Below are 14,830 nucleotides of genomic sequence, written 5' to 3'. Positions count from 1 at the left end.
CCATCGGGCCAGGTGGGAGCTGTGATTGGCCACCGGCCACCCTCCTGAAAGCCCCGCGGGGCTTGCGTAGGCTGCGCGTTCGGGGGGAGGGGCGCAGCCTCGCGTCGGGAGTCGCAGCCGTCACTGTCCGCCAGCTCGCCGGTCCCTCCTGCAGCCCGCCTGCTGGGCAGGGCCTGCCCTGCCCGGCCATGGAGTACTACGACATCATCGCCAACCAGCCCGTGGTCATCGACAACGTGAGGCTCGGCAGCCGGGGGGAGGCTGGGTGTCCCGCCCCCGGGGGTGCACGCGGCGGCGCGGGAAGGGACCCCAGCCGATCCCGGTTCATCCCCAGGTCACTGCGCGTTCGTCGCCCTGCAGGGCAGCTCGGTTCCAAGGCCAGGGCGAAAAGGCCACCTGGCCCTTTTACCTTGTCCTTGGACCAGCATCCCGCCCGCGCAGTAGAGCCCCTGTCCCGAACCCGGGAAGTCCCAGACAGCTGGAGCGACCGCCAGGCGTCCGTCCGGTGCACCTGTGCATCAGACCCGTGGACGCAACCCGGACCCTGCTCGGTTGAGAATAGAATCATTGGGCAAGTTTCGGCCCCAGCCCCTTTTGCTCATCCTTCTTCCCTGGCTCTGGCCACCGGGGGGAGGTGGGCTGGCATTTGCCATTTTGCACACCCCTGGCCTCATCTTTTGGAGCGGGTTGACCCGGTGATATTTAAAACACTTAACAAGGGGTCTGCGCCCCGTAGCAGAAAATGCAGGTTACTCTCCACCAGACACATAAACACCATCACCTGGTTGGCCTCTTGGCGATTTTGTCCCTCTCTCCTTAACTACTCTTCTGTTGAGCAGAAATTCCACAGCTTGTGGGACAGTGGAATGTTCAGGGCCACACTCTGTGGCGACAAGATGCAGGTTGGGGTCATTGGAAGCCTCAGGAAAGATGGTGTCTGGCTTCCCATGGCCTTGTCCTTCAGCACTGGGGCTCAGGCTTGCTTTCAGCTGCTGTAGGAAGATTTCTGGCCTCAGAGCCCTGACATGGGGAGAAGGGAAGGGTTGGGGTCTGTGAATCTGCCCCTAGCTGATGCTTCTGGTGTGCAGGCCTTGGAGTTTTTAATAATGACTCACTTCTGTTCTTTCTGGGGTCTGGCTCCCATCTGCATGACCCAGATGGGGGTCCCTGAATGGCCGTCTTTTTTGGAGTACCCATGTGGGCTGCCTGAGTCAGCAGGCAATGAGCACTGAGGCTAGAACTGGAATTGGGGACATGCTGTCAGACAAGCCACTTCCCTTCTTGGTGGGCAAATGATTCACATAGGCTAATCAATAAGCCCGTGAGTTCAGAGGGCGACCACTTGGCCCCTCTTGTCATCTGGCCCCTCTGTTATAACTAGGAGATGTCTATTTCTGTCCTTCAGACTCAGAGGGCTGTGGTGGAGACGGATGGGAAGAGGTGTCCAGAAGCTGGTTCCCTCATAGTTTCTAGATGTAGGTTCAGTTTGAGTCCTAAGTCCAGCTTCCAGCCTGGAGCAGTGGCTGAACCAAGTTCTCTTAGGAGTCTCTGGGGAAGCCACTTGAGAAGTGCCAGTCCCTTTGTGTACCCCGTCATCTTCCCTGGCAGGCCCTGTATGTGACCCATGTCTCTTGGGGAAGGAAAAGGGGGGCCATTGGGGAAAATTGCCCTGAGGGTTTGCTTCTAGCTCTCTTTGGGGGGAACCAGCCTTAGAGCTTGCAGAGGAGGATGCACTGCATAGTTTCCCATTCTTTGTTCAATTGACCTTCTGGTCTGGGTCATTGTCATTCATGAAGGTGGACTGTGCACTGTAGGATGTTTAGCAGTATCCCTGGCCTGTATCCACTAGACGCCACCAGAACCCCTCTTTTATGTACCTCCTTCAGAAACTATACACTGCCAAATGTTCCCACACAGGGACACAGATCACACCCAGTTTTACAAGTACTTGTAAATGCTGGTCCTCCGGGCAGGGTCTGTGGCCTCCTCCCTGGCCCACCGCCTGGAGGTGAATATCAGGAACTAAACATTGTTTTTCTTTGCAGGGTTCGGGGGTGATCAAGGCTGGCTTTGCGGGAGACCAGATTCCCAAATACTGTTTCCCCAACTAGTAAGTGTGGCTGGGGCCGCAGCCCTTCCTCTTCTGTTTGCTTCCTGGGAGACTGCCAGCCCTGTGTCACGGCTCTCTTCTTTGAGGACAACTCTTGCCCCTCTCTGCAAGGGAAACACCAGATATGTGAGGTTAACCCCACCAAGAGGCTCTGAAGAGACCAGGGCTTTGGGTTCCCCTTCCTCTGGGGGCTCTCATCTTTGTCTCCCTGAGCCAGCATCGAGGAGAAGCAGCCAGCATTGCCCTGGGGACAGGGTGTGGCAGCAGCAGCGAGAATAAAAGGGCGCTCTCTCCCAGGGGACAGCTGAACAACTGTAGAAAGAGTTGGCAAGCCCTTCTTCCCTGGAAGTGTTTTGTGGTTTTTGATCTTGGTGTTGGCATTGAACCCAGGTCCTCGGCAGGCTCAGCTCTTCCCTGATCATTACCTGCGTGTGTTCCCCTAGAAATGGTTTCTCCAGGGCTTGTTTGTTTTCAGATTCCAGGAAATTTTTTTTTTTTTTTTTTTTTTTTTTTTTGAGACAGGGTCTTGCTGAGTTGCTTAGGGCCTCACTAAGTTGCTGAGGCTAGCCTTGAATTTGTGATCCTCCTGCCTCAGTTTCCTGAGCTGCTGGGATTACAGGTGCTACCATACCTAGCCTGGGAAATGTTGTTTAGTCAAGAGGGGCCTTTTCCTGTGTGCGTCCATTGGACACAGCGGTCTTTCCCTGTGTGGTGCTGGACCATCCCTAGAGCGATGCCATCCCAGAGGGCACCTGGAGTGCTCCACCCCTCCAGCCCATGAGGGCAGTTTCCCTCCTCAGCGCCTCTTCTCCAATCTGGAGGCTCTGGAACTAGTGACCTAAGGCTGGGGCAGAGCAGGATCCTAAAGCCCTCAGAGTAACTGGCTACACCGAGAACCCAGCCCGGTGTGGGGTCGAGCCAGTGGGGCACCGCGTGGCCTCAGCTTGCCTCCGGCCCTCGTGGGTGTGATGAGGGGTTCCTGCTGATGTCGGGGGACCTGGGTCACGATTTGGAGTGGTAGCTCATCTAGCAGTAGCTCTTAGTTTCCAAAAGCCGCATCTCTGTTCCGGAAGCCCTGGTGGTAGGACGAGGCCACAACTGAAGGAGGGGTGCCCAAGGGAGCCACCGCCAACTTTGTGGGACCATCTTCCCTCAGTCTGTGGAAGGTGGCGACAGCCCTGCCCCCTGAAGTCAAGAGTGCGGGCTGAGTCATTGTCCCTGCAGAAGGCTGATCCTCTGCCAGGCTGGGCCATATAAGGATCCTGGCGTTCAGGCTCTCGCTCTCTAGGAGGGAGACCCATCCTCGGGTCCTGGGCGCCCCTGCTGTCCAGGCCCACTCCAGTCCCGCAGCTCATAGACCCCGTGTGAGTCTGTGCCCTGTGGCCACATCCGGGTCCTCTGGAGACCGCCGTCGCCACTCACTCATCTCACGTCCTTGCAGCGTCGGGCGGCCCAAGCACATGCGGGTGATGGCTGGAGCCCTGGAGGGAGACCTCTTCATCGGACCAAAAGCAGAGGTGACCGCACGGCCTGGCTTTCCCTGGGCCTGGGGTCCAGTCACAGAGTGCTGGCCCATTGCCAGTGCCCTTGTGGCCCCAGCTGAGAGGCAGGGTGGTGGTCTGTCCGGGGCACGTGTTCAGACCTCCTCACGTCCTGTCTTTTAGAAGCTCTTTGGAGACTACAGAGAAAATAAGTGATTATTAAAAGTGGCTTCAGAGTCAGTATGACCCCGACACGGGGGGGGGGGGGGGGGGGGGGGGGGGACGCTGGCACTCGCTCCTGGGAGAGCCCCCAAGTTACTGCACAGCCCCTCATCATGCCCAGACAGGCCCTCGGGGAGCCGGCTAGGGTGGGGGAACCGGCCCAGCTTGGGCAGGTGCCACGTAGGCACTGGGGGTGCCGTGTGGGGCTCGGGGGAGTGCGGGCATGGATCTGGGCCCCAAGAGAGGAAGCCTGTGCTGGAGGAGCAGACGTGGGGCTGCAGGACGCATGTCAGTAGGAGCCATGGTTGTGGGTGCGAGAAGCTGAGTGGCCCAGTGAGGGGGTGTCCCCAAGAGGATGTCACAGCAGGTGGGGGCGGCCTTTCCGGGGGAGAGCCGAGGGCTGGGGCAGGCAGGTCAGGATCCTGGGGCAGCAGTGGGCACCGGCCTCCACAGGAGGACTCTGTGCTGACAGGAGCGGTGCCTAAAGCAGGTCAGGAGTGGGGAGCGCGTGGCCAGCAAGTGGGAGGAAGGGGCGGCTCGGCTGAGGGGCAGGTTGCGGTTTCCTCCGGGCCGCAGCCAGTTGAAGCTCACCGAACACTGAGAGCCAAGACGCTGTCGGGCACATGCGCCCATTCCCCATCCAGATCCTGCCAAGAGCAGGGGACAGCTAGTGGGCAGGGCGGCTCTACTGAAGGCAGAGGAAGGGGGCAGCTTCCAGGAAGGCCGGAAGCAGCTGCTGGGGGAAGAGCCCGCTGCCACGTCCTGCCTTTCCCGCTTCCTTCAGGAGCACCGGGGGCTGCTGGCCATCCGCTACCCCATGGAGCACGGTGTGGTGCGGGACTGGAACGACATGGAGCGCATCTGGCAGTACGTCTACTCCAAGGACCAGCTGCAGACCTTCTCTGAGGAGGTGTGGCGGCTGGCCCCTTGCCCCAGGCCCCAGCGTTCCCTGCTGAGCCCTGTCCCTCTGCTTCCCCCCTGGCCGGGCTTCCCCCTGCCTGCCTGCCTTTGGTGGTGCTGCTGGCGCTTCCCTGTGTGTCTGTGTGCCCGCACAGCCAGGGGCAGCCAGGCAGAACTTTCCAGAGCCAGATCTTTGGAAGAGTACCTGCCACAGATAACAGGATGGAGCCCTCAAAAAGAGGAGGCCGCAGCCACCTGTGCAGGAAGCAGGGCTCCGGACTGACTGGGGCCCCTGCTGCCTGGCCTGTGGTCCTCCGCATGCGCCCACTCCCGTCTCTCACAGCACCCTGTTCTTCTGACGGAGGCCCCGCTCAACCCCAGTAAGAACCGCGAGAAGGCGGCCGAGGTGTTCTTTGAGACCTTCAATGTGCCGGCCCTGTTCATCTCCATGCAGGCCGTGCTCAGCCTGTGAGTGCCCCCAGGCCCCCGGTCCCCCTCCGCCCATGCTGTCCTCCTGCTTGCAGTGGCCAGGGGTCTGACTTCCCAGGAGGAACAACCCCTTGCTGCCTCTGCTGACTGCTCCTTTAGGAAGTCCTTTGTGCCACTTTTCCAGCACAGATAATACAGATGTCCCAAGGTCCCTCCCAGGGGTGAGGAGGTCCCCATGCCTCAGTGGCTGAGGTGAGGGGATGCTGACCTGGTAACAGGTACGCAACAGGACGCACGACAGGAGTGGTTTTGGACTCTGGGGACGGGGTCACTCATGCTGTGCCCATCTATGAGGGCTTTGCCATGCCTCACTCCATCATGAGGGTGGACATTGCTGGCCGTGACGTCTCCCGCTACCTCCGGCTGCTTCTGCGCAAGGAAGGAACTGACTTTCATACCTCAGCTGAGTTTGAGGTCGTCCGGACTATCAAAGAGGTGAGGGGTCAGGGGACATGAGGACAGCCTGGGGAAGGGGCCTGGGACTGAGGTGCAAAGTCAAGCCCTGGCTGCAAGTGTCCCGTTCAGCCTTCTGAGGGTTGTGTCCCTGCCCCCACAGCGCGCCTGCTACCTGTCCATCAACCCCCAGAAGGACGAGGCTCTGGAGACGGAGAAGGTGCAGTACACCTTGCCGGACGGCAGCACACTGGATGTAAGTGACCAGGGGTGGCACTGGGCGGCCACCAAGGCTGGCCTGGAGGAACGGGAAGGCCGGCTTCTCTGGGGCCTGTCTGCCCAACCCTCTGCTCCAAAGGTGGGGCCCGCACGCTTCCGGGCCCCCGAGCTGCTGTTCCAGCCGGACCTGGTGGGGGATGAGAGCGAGGGGCTCCACGAGGTGCTGGCCTTCGCCATCCACAAGTCGGACATGGACCTTCGCCGGACGCTGTTCGCCAACATCGTGCTCTCAGGAGGCTCGACGCTCTTCAAAGGTGCTGTGGCATGTGGCAGGGCACTGGTGGTGACAAGACCAGAGACCAAGGCGGCCGGGCCCTCTCACCCGGGAGCCAGGGATGTGGTGGTGCTCTGTGGGCCCATTTTTTTTTAGACACTAAGCTTTCAAAGTAAATATTTACCTGGTGACTAGAGGACACCTTTACGAGGTCTGAGATGTTCTGGTGGGACATCAGTGAGGAGGAGGCTCTCTTTTTACCCTGAATCCTGAAAAGAACTGCAGAAAGAGGGGCAGCAGTGCCTGGGAGCCCGGGGCGTGGAGGTTGGACTGGACCCCAGGCCCAGCGTCCTGTGTCCACAGGTTTCGGTGACCGATTACTGAGTGAAGTGAAGAAGCTTGCCCCAAAGGACGTAAAGATCAAGGTGGGGCTGTGGAGACCCCGGGGGCACAGGGTGCACGGCCAGCCGACCTGGGGAGGAAGGGTGCCTCCCTGCGCGACCCCCCCTCCCCTCATTCCCTCGCAGCCGGGCCTGCGCTCTGGGAGGAAGGCTGGCTGCTGGTGGGGCTGGGCAGTGACACAGCTTCTGCTCCCACTAGATCTCGGCCCCTCAGGAACGGCTCTACTCCACGTGGATCGGGTGAGGCGGGGCTCAGGGGAGGCTCTGGCCCAGGCAGGTGGAGGTGGGGGGTCGGAGCTCTGAGTGCCAGAGGGTGATTGGCCCAGGCTGCAGATCACAAGAACATTGTCTCTGCGTCCTCACAGGGGCTCCATCCTGGCCTCACTGGACACTTTTAAGAAGATGTGGGTGTCCAAAAAGGAGTATGAAGAGGACGGCTCCCGTGCTATTCATCGCAAAACCTTCTAATGCCCACAGAGGCAGAGCATGCTGGGAGAGCGGGCGGAGAGGTGGGGGGCGGGGGCAGAGCCCTGGACCCTTCTGGTCTGGGCTCACACTCCAGACTTAGGGTCCCCTGCATGCCCTGGACCCCCGGGCATGGGGGGCAGCCCTTCCTGCACGCAGTAACGTTCAGCGCATGGTGGGCGCCTCAGGCTGCAGCGGAGCAGCCCAGGAACCCGTGCTGCTGGTTCTGGGTGTCCCCTTGCTAGGGCAAGCTGGGCCCAGGGTTCCTTGCTCTGACTCTTGGACTGCTTCCCCTAGCTACAGGGCCAGACACCCAGATACCCCATGTCCTCTGATAGGCCCCCAGGCAGGGCCAGAGTGCCTGGCTGCCTGGGAAGCAGGCCAAAGGAGGGACAGCCAGCAGCCCCTTGGTGCAGTGAGGCACCACAGTGTCTCTTGCCACCTCCTTTCCCCGACTCGACGGGGCAGTCCAGACCCTCGCACGCTTTGCCCTCTGGCCTCCTGGACAGTGTGCCCTGGCGTAGGGCTGAGAACCAGGTAGTCTTCCATCCCCAGCAGGCAGCTGTGGCCCAGGGTGGGAGTGGCAGAGCCACGGGCAGCCAGGGCTCGTGTGTGTCACTCTCCCCATCTAAGCACCTCACTGAATGCTGCTCCCTCTCCTTGGCCCCATGCCCTGGACGGGAAAGGGTTAATGGTCTCATTTGTCAAGGGGAAGCCACTTAATCAGGAGTTGGACCCAGAGGTGGTGGGGGACATTTCCTCCTCTCACCTCCCTCTAGAAAGGTCTTCAGGTGGCCAGGGCCCCCTCTCCCTCTCCCAGATCTGTACAATAACTTAACACAGTTGCCTGGAAAAAAAACTTTTGTAAATCATTATAGTAATAATTACGACTAAGGCCCAGCGTGTGGCTGTGTTCTTGTGGCTCTGAGTGCCGTTGTTTGCTTACCATCCTGGGGACTTGCAGAGAGACCAGAGGGACTGCACAGGTACTGCTGTGGCCCAGAAGCCTGAGGGTTTTGGTTGTTGGCAGGGCAACGCGGAAAGGAGGCCCCAGCAGGCTGGGCTCGTTGCCTTCTTGCTGTGGCCCACCAGGAAAGGCAGAGAAGGTGGCTCTGGGTCCTGGACAGGGTCCTAGGCATCACATCCTCACCTACTCTGAGCACCTGCGCATGCCCCCTCAGTGGGGCCACACTGGCCAAGGCAGCCAGACATCAGTCATCAGCTCAGGCAGTTTGGGACTGGCAGGGAGTGCCGCGCTGGGCTGCGCAGGAGGTGCAGGAGGCAGTGGGGGCCCGACAGGTGGAGGTTTGGGCCTCGGGGAAGTATGTGAACATGAACACCCACGGTAGCTCTGAGGGTGCTGAATGCTTGAGGCCACCGTAAACGACATCTGTCCTCACAATGAACGTACAGGCTTCAGGGGCCACAGGACAGGCACGCACCCCAACAGGTGGGTCAGACTGATTTGCGAGGGCTCAGGGTGAGCCAGGTAACGGGAACGTTCTAGGCAGAGGTAAGAGCTGAGATGCGGGGCAGTGGGGCTGGAGAGGACAACTCAGAGGACTGGGCAAGTGGTCTCTGGCTCTAGTGTGACTGAACTGAGGACTAGGTTGGACTGGCATGAGCAGGGCCTGGAGAGGGTCACTGGCCACGTCACGGGTGCTGGGCAGCCAGCCATGGAGAATATTGACCAGAGCAGTTGGCGTTGTTCGGGACTGAGGGCCACCGAACTGAGATCAGGTGGGAGGGGAGGACTGGGTGTCTGCTGCACATTTTGTGGGACCTTCAGGTCACAGCAGTGTCAGTTTATACCACGAGCCCTTCCTGGTGGCCCTGCAGGCCAACTCTTACCATAGGGTCCTGTTCCTGGGTCCGCTGATGAAACCACCGGGTCTGAGCCTGATCGCTTGACTCTTCCCCTCCAGCCTCCCCCACCCTGTCAGGTGGCAAGCAGTGGTCTTCTGCTATCCTTTTCCCACCTGTCCTTTCTTTTCCATTAGGGCCACTACCACCTAGCTTACAACCACCGCTCCATCCTGCCCTCAGACCGAACGCAGGGTAACTTCACACTCACGTCAAGCAGTCCTCTACTGCCTGCCGAAATCAAGCCCAATTGGAGTGGGACTGTTCCTTCTCTGTCTTAGACCTACCCATCACTGTGCCCTGCTTTGCCTGCCAGCTTCCACTCATGCCAGTCTCCACCAGAATGACCTTGCCGTATATCTCAGCCCAATGCCATATCTTCCCTGCACCCTCTTCCAGCAGGGATGGGCTAGAGTTCAGGCTCTGCCAGGCTGCTCTCTGTTGGTGAAGCTGCAGGTATGAGGGCAGAATGGCTGAAATGAGCCTTGTGTTGGACCTGGTGGTGGAACACACACGCATGTGCCATACACGCTGAGGCAAACGCATGTGTGAGCACACCAGGGTTACAATGTGTACATGCACTTAACTGTTTGCTGGCAGGGCCTAGAAGCAGTGAGCATATCAAGTGTTGGGTCTTGGTCTCCAAATGCCATTCTAAAATTCCCTGGGACAGGGAAAACAATAACTGAATAAATACATCCATGGGGAAGAAGAGAACCCTCCCTGCTCCCCTCCAATAAATGTAGAAGGAATAATGGAGAAAGAAAATCATTGCTGGGCAAACAGTAATAATTGTTGCAGGCAAGAAAAGATGCAAACATTAGTGGGCAAAAATAAGGATATTTGCATTGTGTTGGTGTGTGCACATGAGGTTAATTACAAAAGGAAAAATGGTCATTTATGGTGGAGAAACCTAGTAGACATTACCTTTACCAAATGATCAAACTTTATAGCTCCAGTGACAAGTCATTGTCTCTTGATGAGGCACTGAGAGAGGCCCAGCTTCACCTGTGGTATTCTTGCAAAATGTCAGTTGAACCAGGCACCAGCAGCAGGCAAACTCAAACTGAAACCAACAGATCAATCCTCTTGTTCAAAAGTAATAGGTCATGAGGACAAAGGACCAAGTGAAACGTGAGACCCGGGTTGGAAAAAGGATTTTCCAAAAAGCCAGCAAAATCCCTATGAGAACTGGGTGCAGTGATACATGCCTGTAATCTCAGCGGCTTGGGAGGCTTGAAGCAGGAGGATCACAAGTTCACAGCCAGCCTCAGCAATTTAGCAAGGCCCTAAGCAACTCAATGAGACCCTGTCTCCAAATAAAATACAAAAAAGGGCTGGGGATGTGGCTCAGTGGTTAAGCACCCCTGGGTTCAATCCCTGGTACCAAAAAAGAAAAAAGAAAAAAAAAAAGTATTGGTGAATGAACAGTAAGGGCTCTATCAGTGATAATTTTCTACGTTCAGTGACTATACCGTGCTTCACCAGGGAAAACCTGGTGAAGGATAAATAGGAACTCTGAAACTAATAGGAATTACTTTTACTATTTTTCTGTGTCTAATATTATTTCAAAATAAAAACTTGGGGGACAAAAGGGGTTGGGCTCTGGAGCCAAGTGGCCTGGGTTCACAATCTTGACTCCACGGATTGCTAGCTGCATAATCCTGAGCATTCCCAGGCTTGCCATCTCTAATCTGGGAGTGATAATGGCACCTGCCTCATGGGTTTATTAGCAGCCTGGAAGATGAACCTAGAACATTTTGTACCAGAAAATAAAATAAGCTCTGAAAGAATGAGAGGGACATATCAAAAGGCCAGAGGAGCCAGTTTGAAGAGGTTCCCACTAACCAAATTTGGAACAAGTGAAACATCAAAAAATAAATGAGGGCTGGGGGAGTAGCTCAGTGGTAGAGTGCTTGCCTAGCACATGTGAGGCACTGGGGTTCCATCCTCAGCACTACATAAAAACAAAGGCATTGTGTCCATATACAACTTAAAAAAAATTTTTTTTAAATAAATGAGTTGCGGATGACAATCCGCTGAATAAAATAAGAAAACACGAAACCATACTGGTAAAAATAAATTGAAAGTGTAATGGAGAACAAAGTGGTAACACCTCCAAGTACTGGCCTACAAGGTATTTATTAAAAAGCAACTTCACAGTGGAGAAGCCTGGCAGACATTAGAGCTTAACTCAGTGACCAAAAGCAAATCTCATGAGCAATGGAGTAAGTCAGCACCATGTGCCTCCAGGCAGGACACCAACCTCAGTGGCACTCCTGCCCAAGATGAGTAACTTGAAGCCAACCATGAGGAAACGCACAAACCCAAGTTGTCATTCACAGCAGTGCCAAGGTCAGGAGGATCAAGACAACTGTCTTAGACCCGATAACCAGAGACAACATTTGACTCTGACTCAGCCCTTTTGCTAAAAAAGATTGGAACTTTTAGCAAAACTTTAATAGGGCATAAGGATTATGTGATCAAAATATATGAACCATACTTTCCTGATTTTGACAGTTATGTTGTAAATATCAAGAGAATGTCTTTGTTGGTGTGGTGGCTAATGCCTGTAATCCTAGCAACTCGGGAGGCTGAGATGGGATTTCAAGTTTGAGGCTGTCAGCAACTGAGCAAGGCCCTGTCTCAAGATTTCAAGAAAGGGCTGGGGATGTAGCTCAGTAGTGGTATCTACCTTCCATACATGAGGCTCTGAGTTCAATCCCCAGCACTAAAATAAAAAAAAGACAAAAGACAAAAGACACCCTGGAATGTGAAGAGGCATAAGATTAGCATCTTTCAAGTGGGCCAGGAAAAAAGTTCCTCATTCTGTACTTGCAGACAGTTTATCTAATACCATTGGAGTGAAGCCTGTACTCTTCCTTGGCAAGGGAAGATGGGATTCAATTTCTACACAGCTAACTAGCCATAGGTTCAGATGGAGCCCACCTCTACCGAGGAGCAGAGGTTTGATCCTCCTAGTGGGGGACTTTACAGTTTCTTTCTCAAGTGCTCCTAATATTGCCATATGTATCTCTAAAGCATAAGGGAAAAAAAAAAAAAAAAAAAACCTCTAAAATCATACCTAAAAGTTTAATAAATGCCTAAATATCAAATACCCAGAGTTTAAATTATTCCAGATCTTTTCTTTCACAATGTTGAGAAAGGGTCTCGCATGTTGCCAGGCTGGTCCAACTCCTGGGCACAAGCGGTCCTCCCACCTGAGTCACCCAAGTAGCTGGACTACTGGAGATCGGTACAGGGACCACTACAGTGAGGTCCTGCAGCGGGGAAGGGACCGAGCCCAACTCCCACAACTGTTTTTTCTCAAAATTAAGACCCAAGCAACATTCCCACACTGTTGATTGGTTTCACTCTATAGGTTCTCCCTACTTTTTCCCCCTCCACACCTCACAACTTAACCTGGTCTTTGGTTTCTGAAATTATCCCACATTCTGAATTTTGCTACTGTCATCCCCATAAATTTGTTTTGAAGCCAATCCCTCAAGACTTCAAAGTCACCCAAGCTTTTCTGAAAAGGTCACCCTGCCAGTACTACCTGCCAGGCTCTGTACGTATATTACTTCTAACACCTGGCAAGGTACCTTTTTGCAAATGTAACCATCTTGAGAACATGCTCATGGTGACACGGCCCAATGACAAAGCTAAGGTCATCAGCCTACAGTCAGCCTGACTCCATAGGCCATCCTTTCCCCTATATGAGGTGATCCCAATCACAATACGGGGAATGAACTATGGCACGCGAAGCACCACTCCACCACAGAGCTACACAACCAGCCCCAATCTATTTTTATTACTATTTACTGAGCACTGATGGTACACTTTAAGTAAGTGGATGACAAGTAGTATTAACAGTTAGCTATTCCCAAAATACAAGCTATCCGCGCCTACCCAAAAATACAGAAGAGAAATAAGACTAGCCATCTGCGGGAGGAGCCACTACAGTGGCTGGACTTTATTGGAAAGAAGAAATTTTACAGCACATCCTGAGTAAGTGAGTACAGAGGCTCAGTGGGCAAACTGGTGGGGAACCAGCTTGTAGTGGGTTCCGCAGTTTGGGCATCGCTGAGTCTCGCCTTTGTGCACCCAGAACCAGATGACAGCACTGTTGTCCTCTTCACCTGAAAGGGAAAAGGTGGCTGAAGATCACCTAGCCTAGAGAGACTTCTAACATCAATCTCTTTCCCTCAACCGCATCTGAGAGGACTATGGTTGACATCTTAAGAAATCAGTTCAAGCTCTTGTCCTGCCTTTTAGATGAAGAAACTGAAGCCCCCAGTTTACCCATGAGTGAACTGACATCAAGTTCTAATAATTTCTTTGCCTACATGGAATCCCAAAGCAGGGTCTATACTGGAACATATACCCAGTGCCTAAAACAGTGCCTGGCCCAGAAATAGTATCATCTGGATGAATAAGTATCATCTGAATGAATACTACTCTGTGACGCACTTCCAGTGAGCCAGTCTTATTGCTGTTCTGTATCTTTCCAGTAAGTACAATTTATTCATGCATGAGGCTTAAGAGAGTCAGAGCTCCAGAACAACTTATCTGCACATCTACCCTCTTTACACACATACAGTCGCACAAAAAGGTCTGAAGCAGCTAACAGACATCCTGTACAGTAGGACATATTTTTTAAATGGACAAGAAAATATAGAGATGAGATACTTACAGATGCAACCCACAATTCGCTTGTTGGTGATAGATGGGACTAAGTTAGGGTCTTCCTTGGTGCCTGAAGCTGCCTTTGGGGGAAGTATATTATATGGGTCCTGAAAAAAGCAAGAGCAGATCCATTATGTCAAACGAGTCCCATCCCTCCAGGAGCACAGGATTCCTCCAGTCACCTTTCTAGAACCAAATATCAGGAAAGGAGTCTGATCCCATCCAAGACCATGCGCCCCACAAAGGACGCAAAAAAGAGTTTCTCACCAGTCCCTTCCTTGCAGCCATCATGACCTCCCTCTCCAGTCCAGTGGCCTGCTCATCATCAGTAGGAATACCACCTAAAGAAAGATGCGAGGTTTATGATGTTCACTGACATAATCAAGATTAAAAAAAAAATACACACTGAATGATCAGGATGGAAAAGGCCACACATAAACCTATGCATAAGTTATAACGGGCTCACAGGCTCTTAAAGGCTATCCAGATCCATGGTTACCAAAGGACCACAGAGTCACCATCCCCAAATATGACAGCACTAACGGAAGCATTTCTTCAGAGAGGCCAATGGTGGAACATTTTTCTAATAGGATATCGATCAGTTTGTTCGGTTAGGGGAGGCAAAGCTTTGAAGGGCGGCCCAGGCCCTCCCCATCCCGGCTGCAGCCCCCGCCCCCACGACAAGGTCACCCGACACTCTCCAGTTAGGACCCTTTCCCACCAAGTCAGTTTAGTGGGCGGTTGGCGACGACCGCCCGAAATGACTGGGAGATGCCCGCGGAGCCTAGGACGCTCTGGGCCCTGAAGCGGTCAGTGGCGCCCCGAGGAGCTACGCCGCCAGCACCGCTTTGCTGCCCCGGCACCGGTCACCCCGGGAGAATAACCACTAGGGTCCTTGGCGCGCCCGCCGTGCCGAGTACCTCCAGAAGCCATGGAGCGCACGGCACCCACGCCATTGGGACCGCTGGCCCTCAGGGCCTGCGCAGCCAGCGCTCCTGCTCCGCGAAGTAACCTTGAAGCCATCACGCCCGCTTCAAGCAGCGGCACTTCCGGGAACAGAGGCGAAATGGGCGGGACTTCCGGGGGCGGGACTTCTCCTCCGTCAGTTTTCCGCTTCCTCTGCCTGCCCCCGCAGAGTCACGTGGGAGAGGCGGTGCTGCGCATGCGCGGTCCTGCCTGTTCCTTCGCTGCGTGGCTCCCGAGGTATGGAGGATTTCAGGGTCACCACAGTGAGCCTCTCGAAGCCCGGGGAGATCGTTTTGGGTCTCTGGGACTCAGTGTGCCGGCCACATTGGAGTTCCTGATTGGCGCAGGAGCCGTGCTT

General features: G+C 54.8%; 2 protein-coding genes across 2 annotated transcripts; one reads left to right on the top strand and one right to left on the bottom strand.

Moving 5' to 3' along the window:
• Positions 1 to 52: 52 nt before the first annotated feature.
• ACTR1B (actin related protein 1B) lies at positions 53 to 7,086 on the top strand. Its single transcript, XM_079110702.1, has 11 exons — positions 53 to 236; positions 2,046 to 2,110; positions 3,552 to 3,627; positions 4,598 to 4,723; positions 5,057 to 5,181; positions 5,421 to 5,637; positions 5,759 to 5,851; positions 5,954 to 6,128; positions 6,452 to 6,513; positions 6,689 to 6,729; positions 6,855 to 7,086. The coding sequence occupies exons 1-11, from the start codon at positions 189 to 191 to the stop codon at positions 6,955 to 6,957; spliced, it is 1,131 nt and encodes a 376-aa protein (XP_078966828.1). The 5' UTR covers positions 53 to 188; the 3' UTR covers positions 6,958 to 7,086.
• A 5,675-nt stretch (positions 7,087 to 12,761) lies between these two features.
• Positions 12,762 to 14,586, bottom strand: COX5B (cytochrome c oxidase subunit 5B). Its single transcript, XM_079110359.1, has 4 exons — positions 14,427 to 14,586; positions 13,774 to 13,847; positions 13,514 to 13,613; positions 12,762 to 12,959 (listed from the first exon to the last, which is right to left on the bottom strand). The coding sequence occupies exons 1-4, from the start codon at positions 14,527 to 14,529 to the stop codon at positions 12,847 to 12,849; spliced, it is 390 nt and encodes a 129-aa protein (XP_078966485.1). The 5' UTR covers positions 14,530 to 14,586; the 3' UTR covers positions 12,762 to 12,846.
• Positions 14,587 to 14,830: the final 244 nt, after the last annotated feature.

The sequence above is a fragment of the Sciurus vulgaris genome (assembly GCF_902686455.1).
Source record: "Sciurus vulgaris genome assembly, chromosome: 14".
In the NCBI taxonomy this organism is placed as follows: Eukaryota; Metazoa; Chordata; class Mammalia; order Rodentia; family Sciuridae; genus Sciurus; species Sciurus vulgaris.
This window is presented reverse-complemented; position numbering and strand designations above follow the sequence as displayed.

Coding starts and splice junctions, on each gene's coding strand:
- ACTR1B (XM_079110702.1), top strand. CDS start 189: ATGGAGTACTACGACATCATCGCCAACCAGCCCGTGGTCATCGACAAC. Junction 3,628..4,597: donor TCATCGGACCAAAAGCAGAG/GTGACCGCACGG, acceptor CGCTTCCTTCAG/GAGCACCGGGGGCTGCTGGC. Junction 6,730..6,854: donor CTCTACTCCACGTGGATCGG/GTGAGGCGGGGC, acceptor GCGTCCTCACAG/GGGCTCCATCCTGGCCTCAC.
- COX5B (XM_079110359.1), bottom strand. CDS start 14,529: ATGGCTTCAAGGTTACTTCGCGGAGCAGGAGCGCTGGCTGCGCAGGCC. Junction 13,848..14,426: donor GCGCTCCATGGCTTCTGGAG/GTACTCGGCACG, acceptor ATCTTTCTTTAG/GTGGTATTCCTACTGATGAT. Junction 12,960..13,513: donor GCGAATTGTGGGTTGCATCT/GTAAGTATCTCA, acceptor TTTCCCTTTCAG/GTGAAGAGGACAACAGTGCT.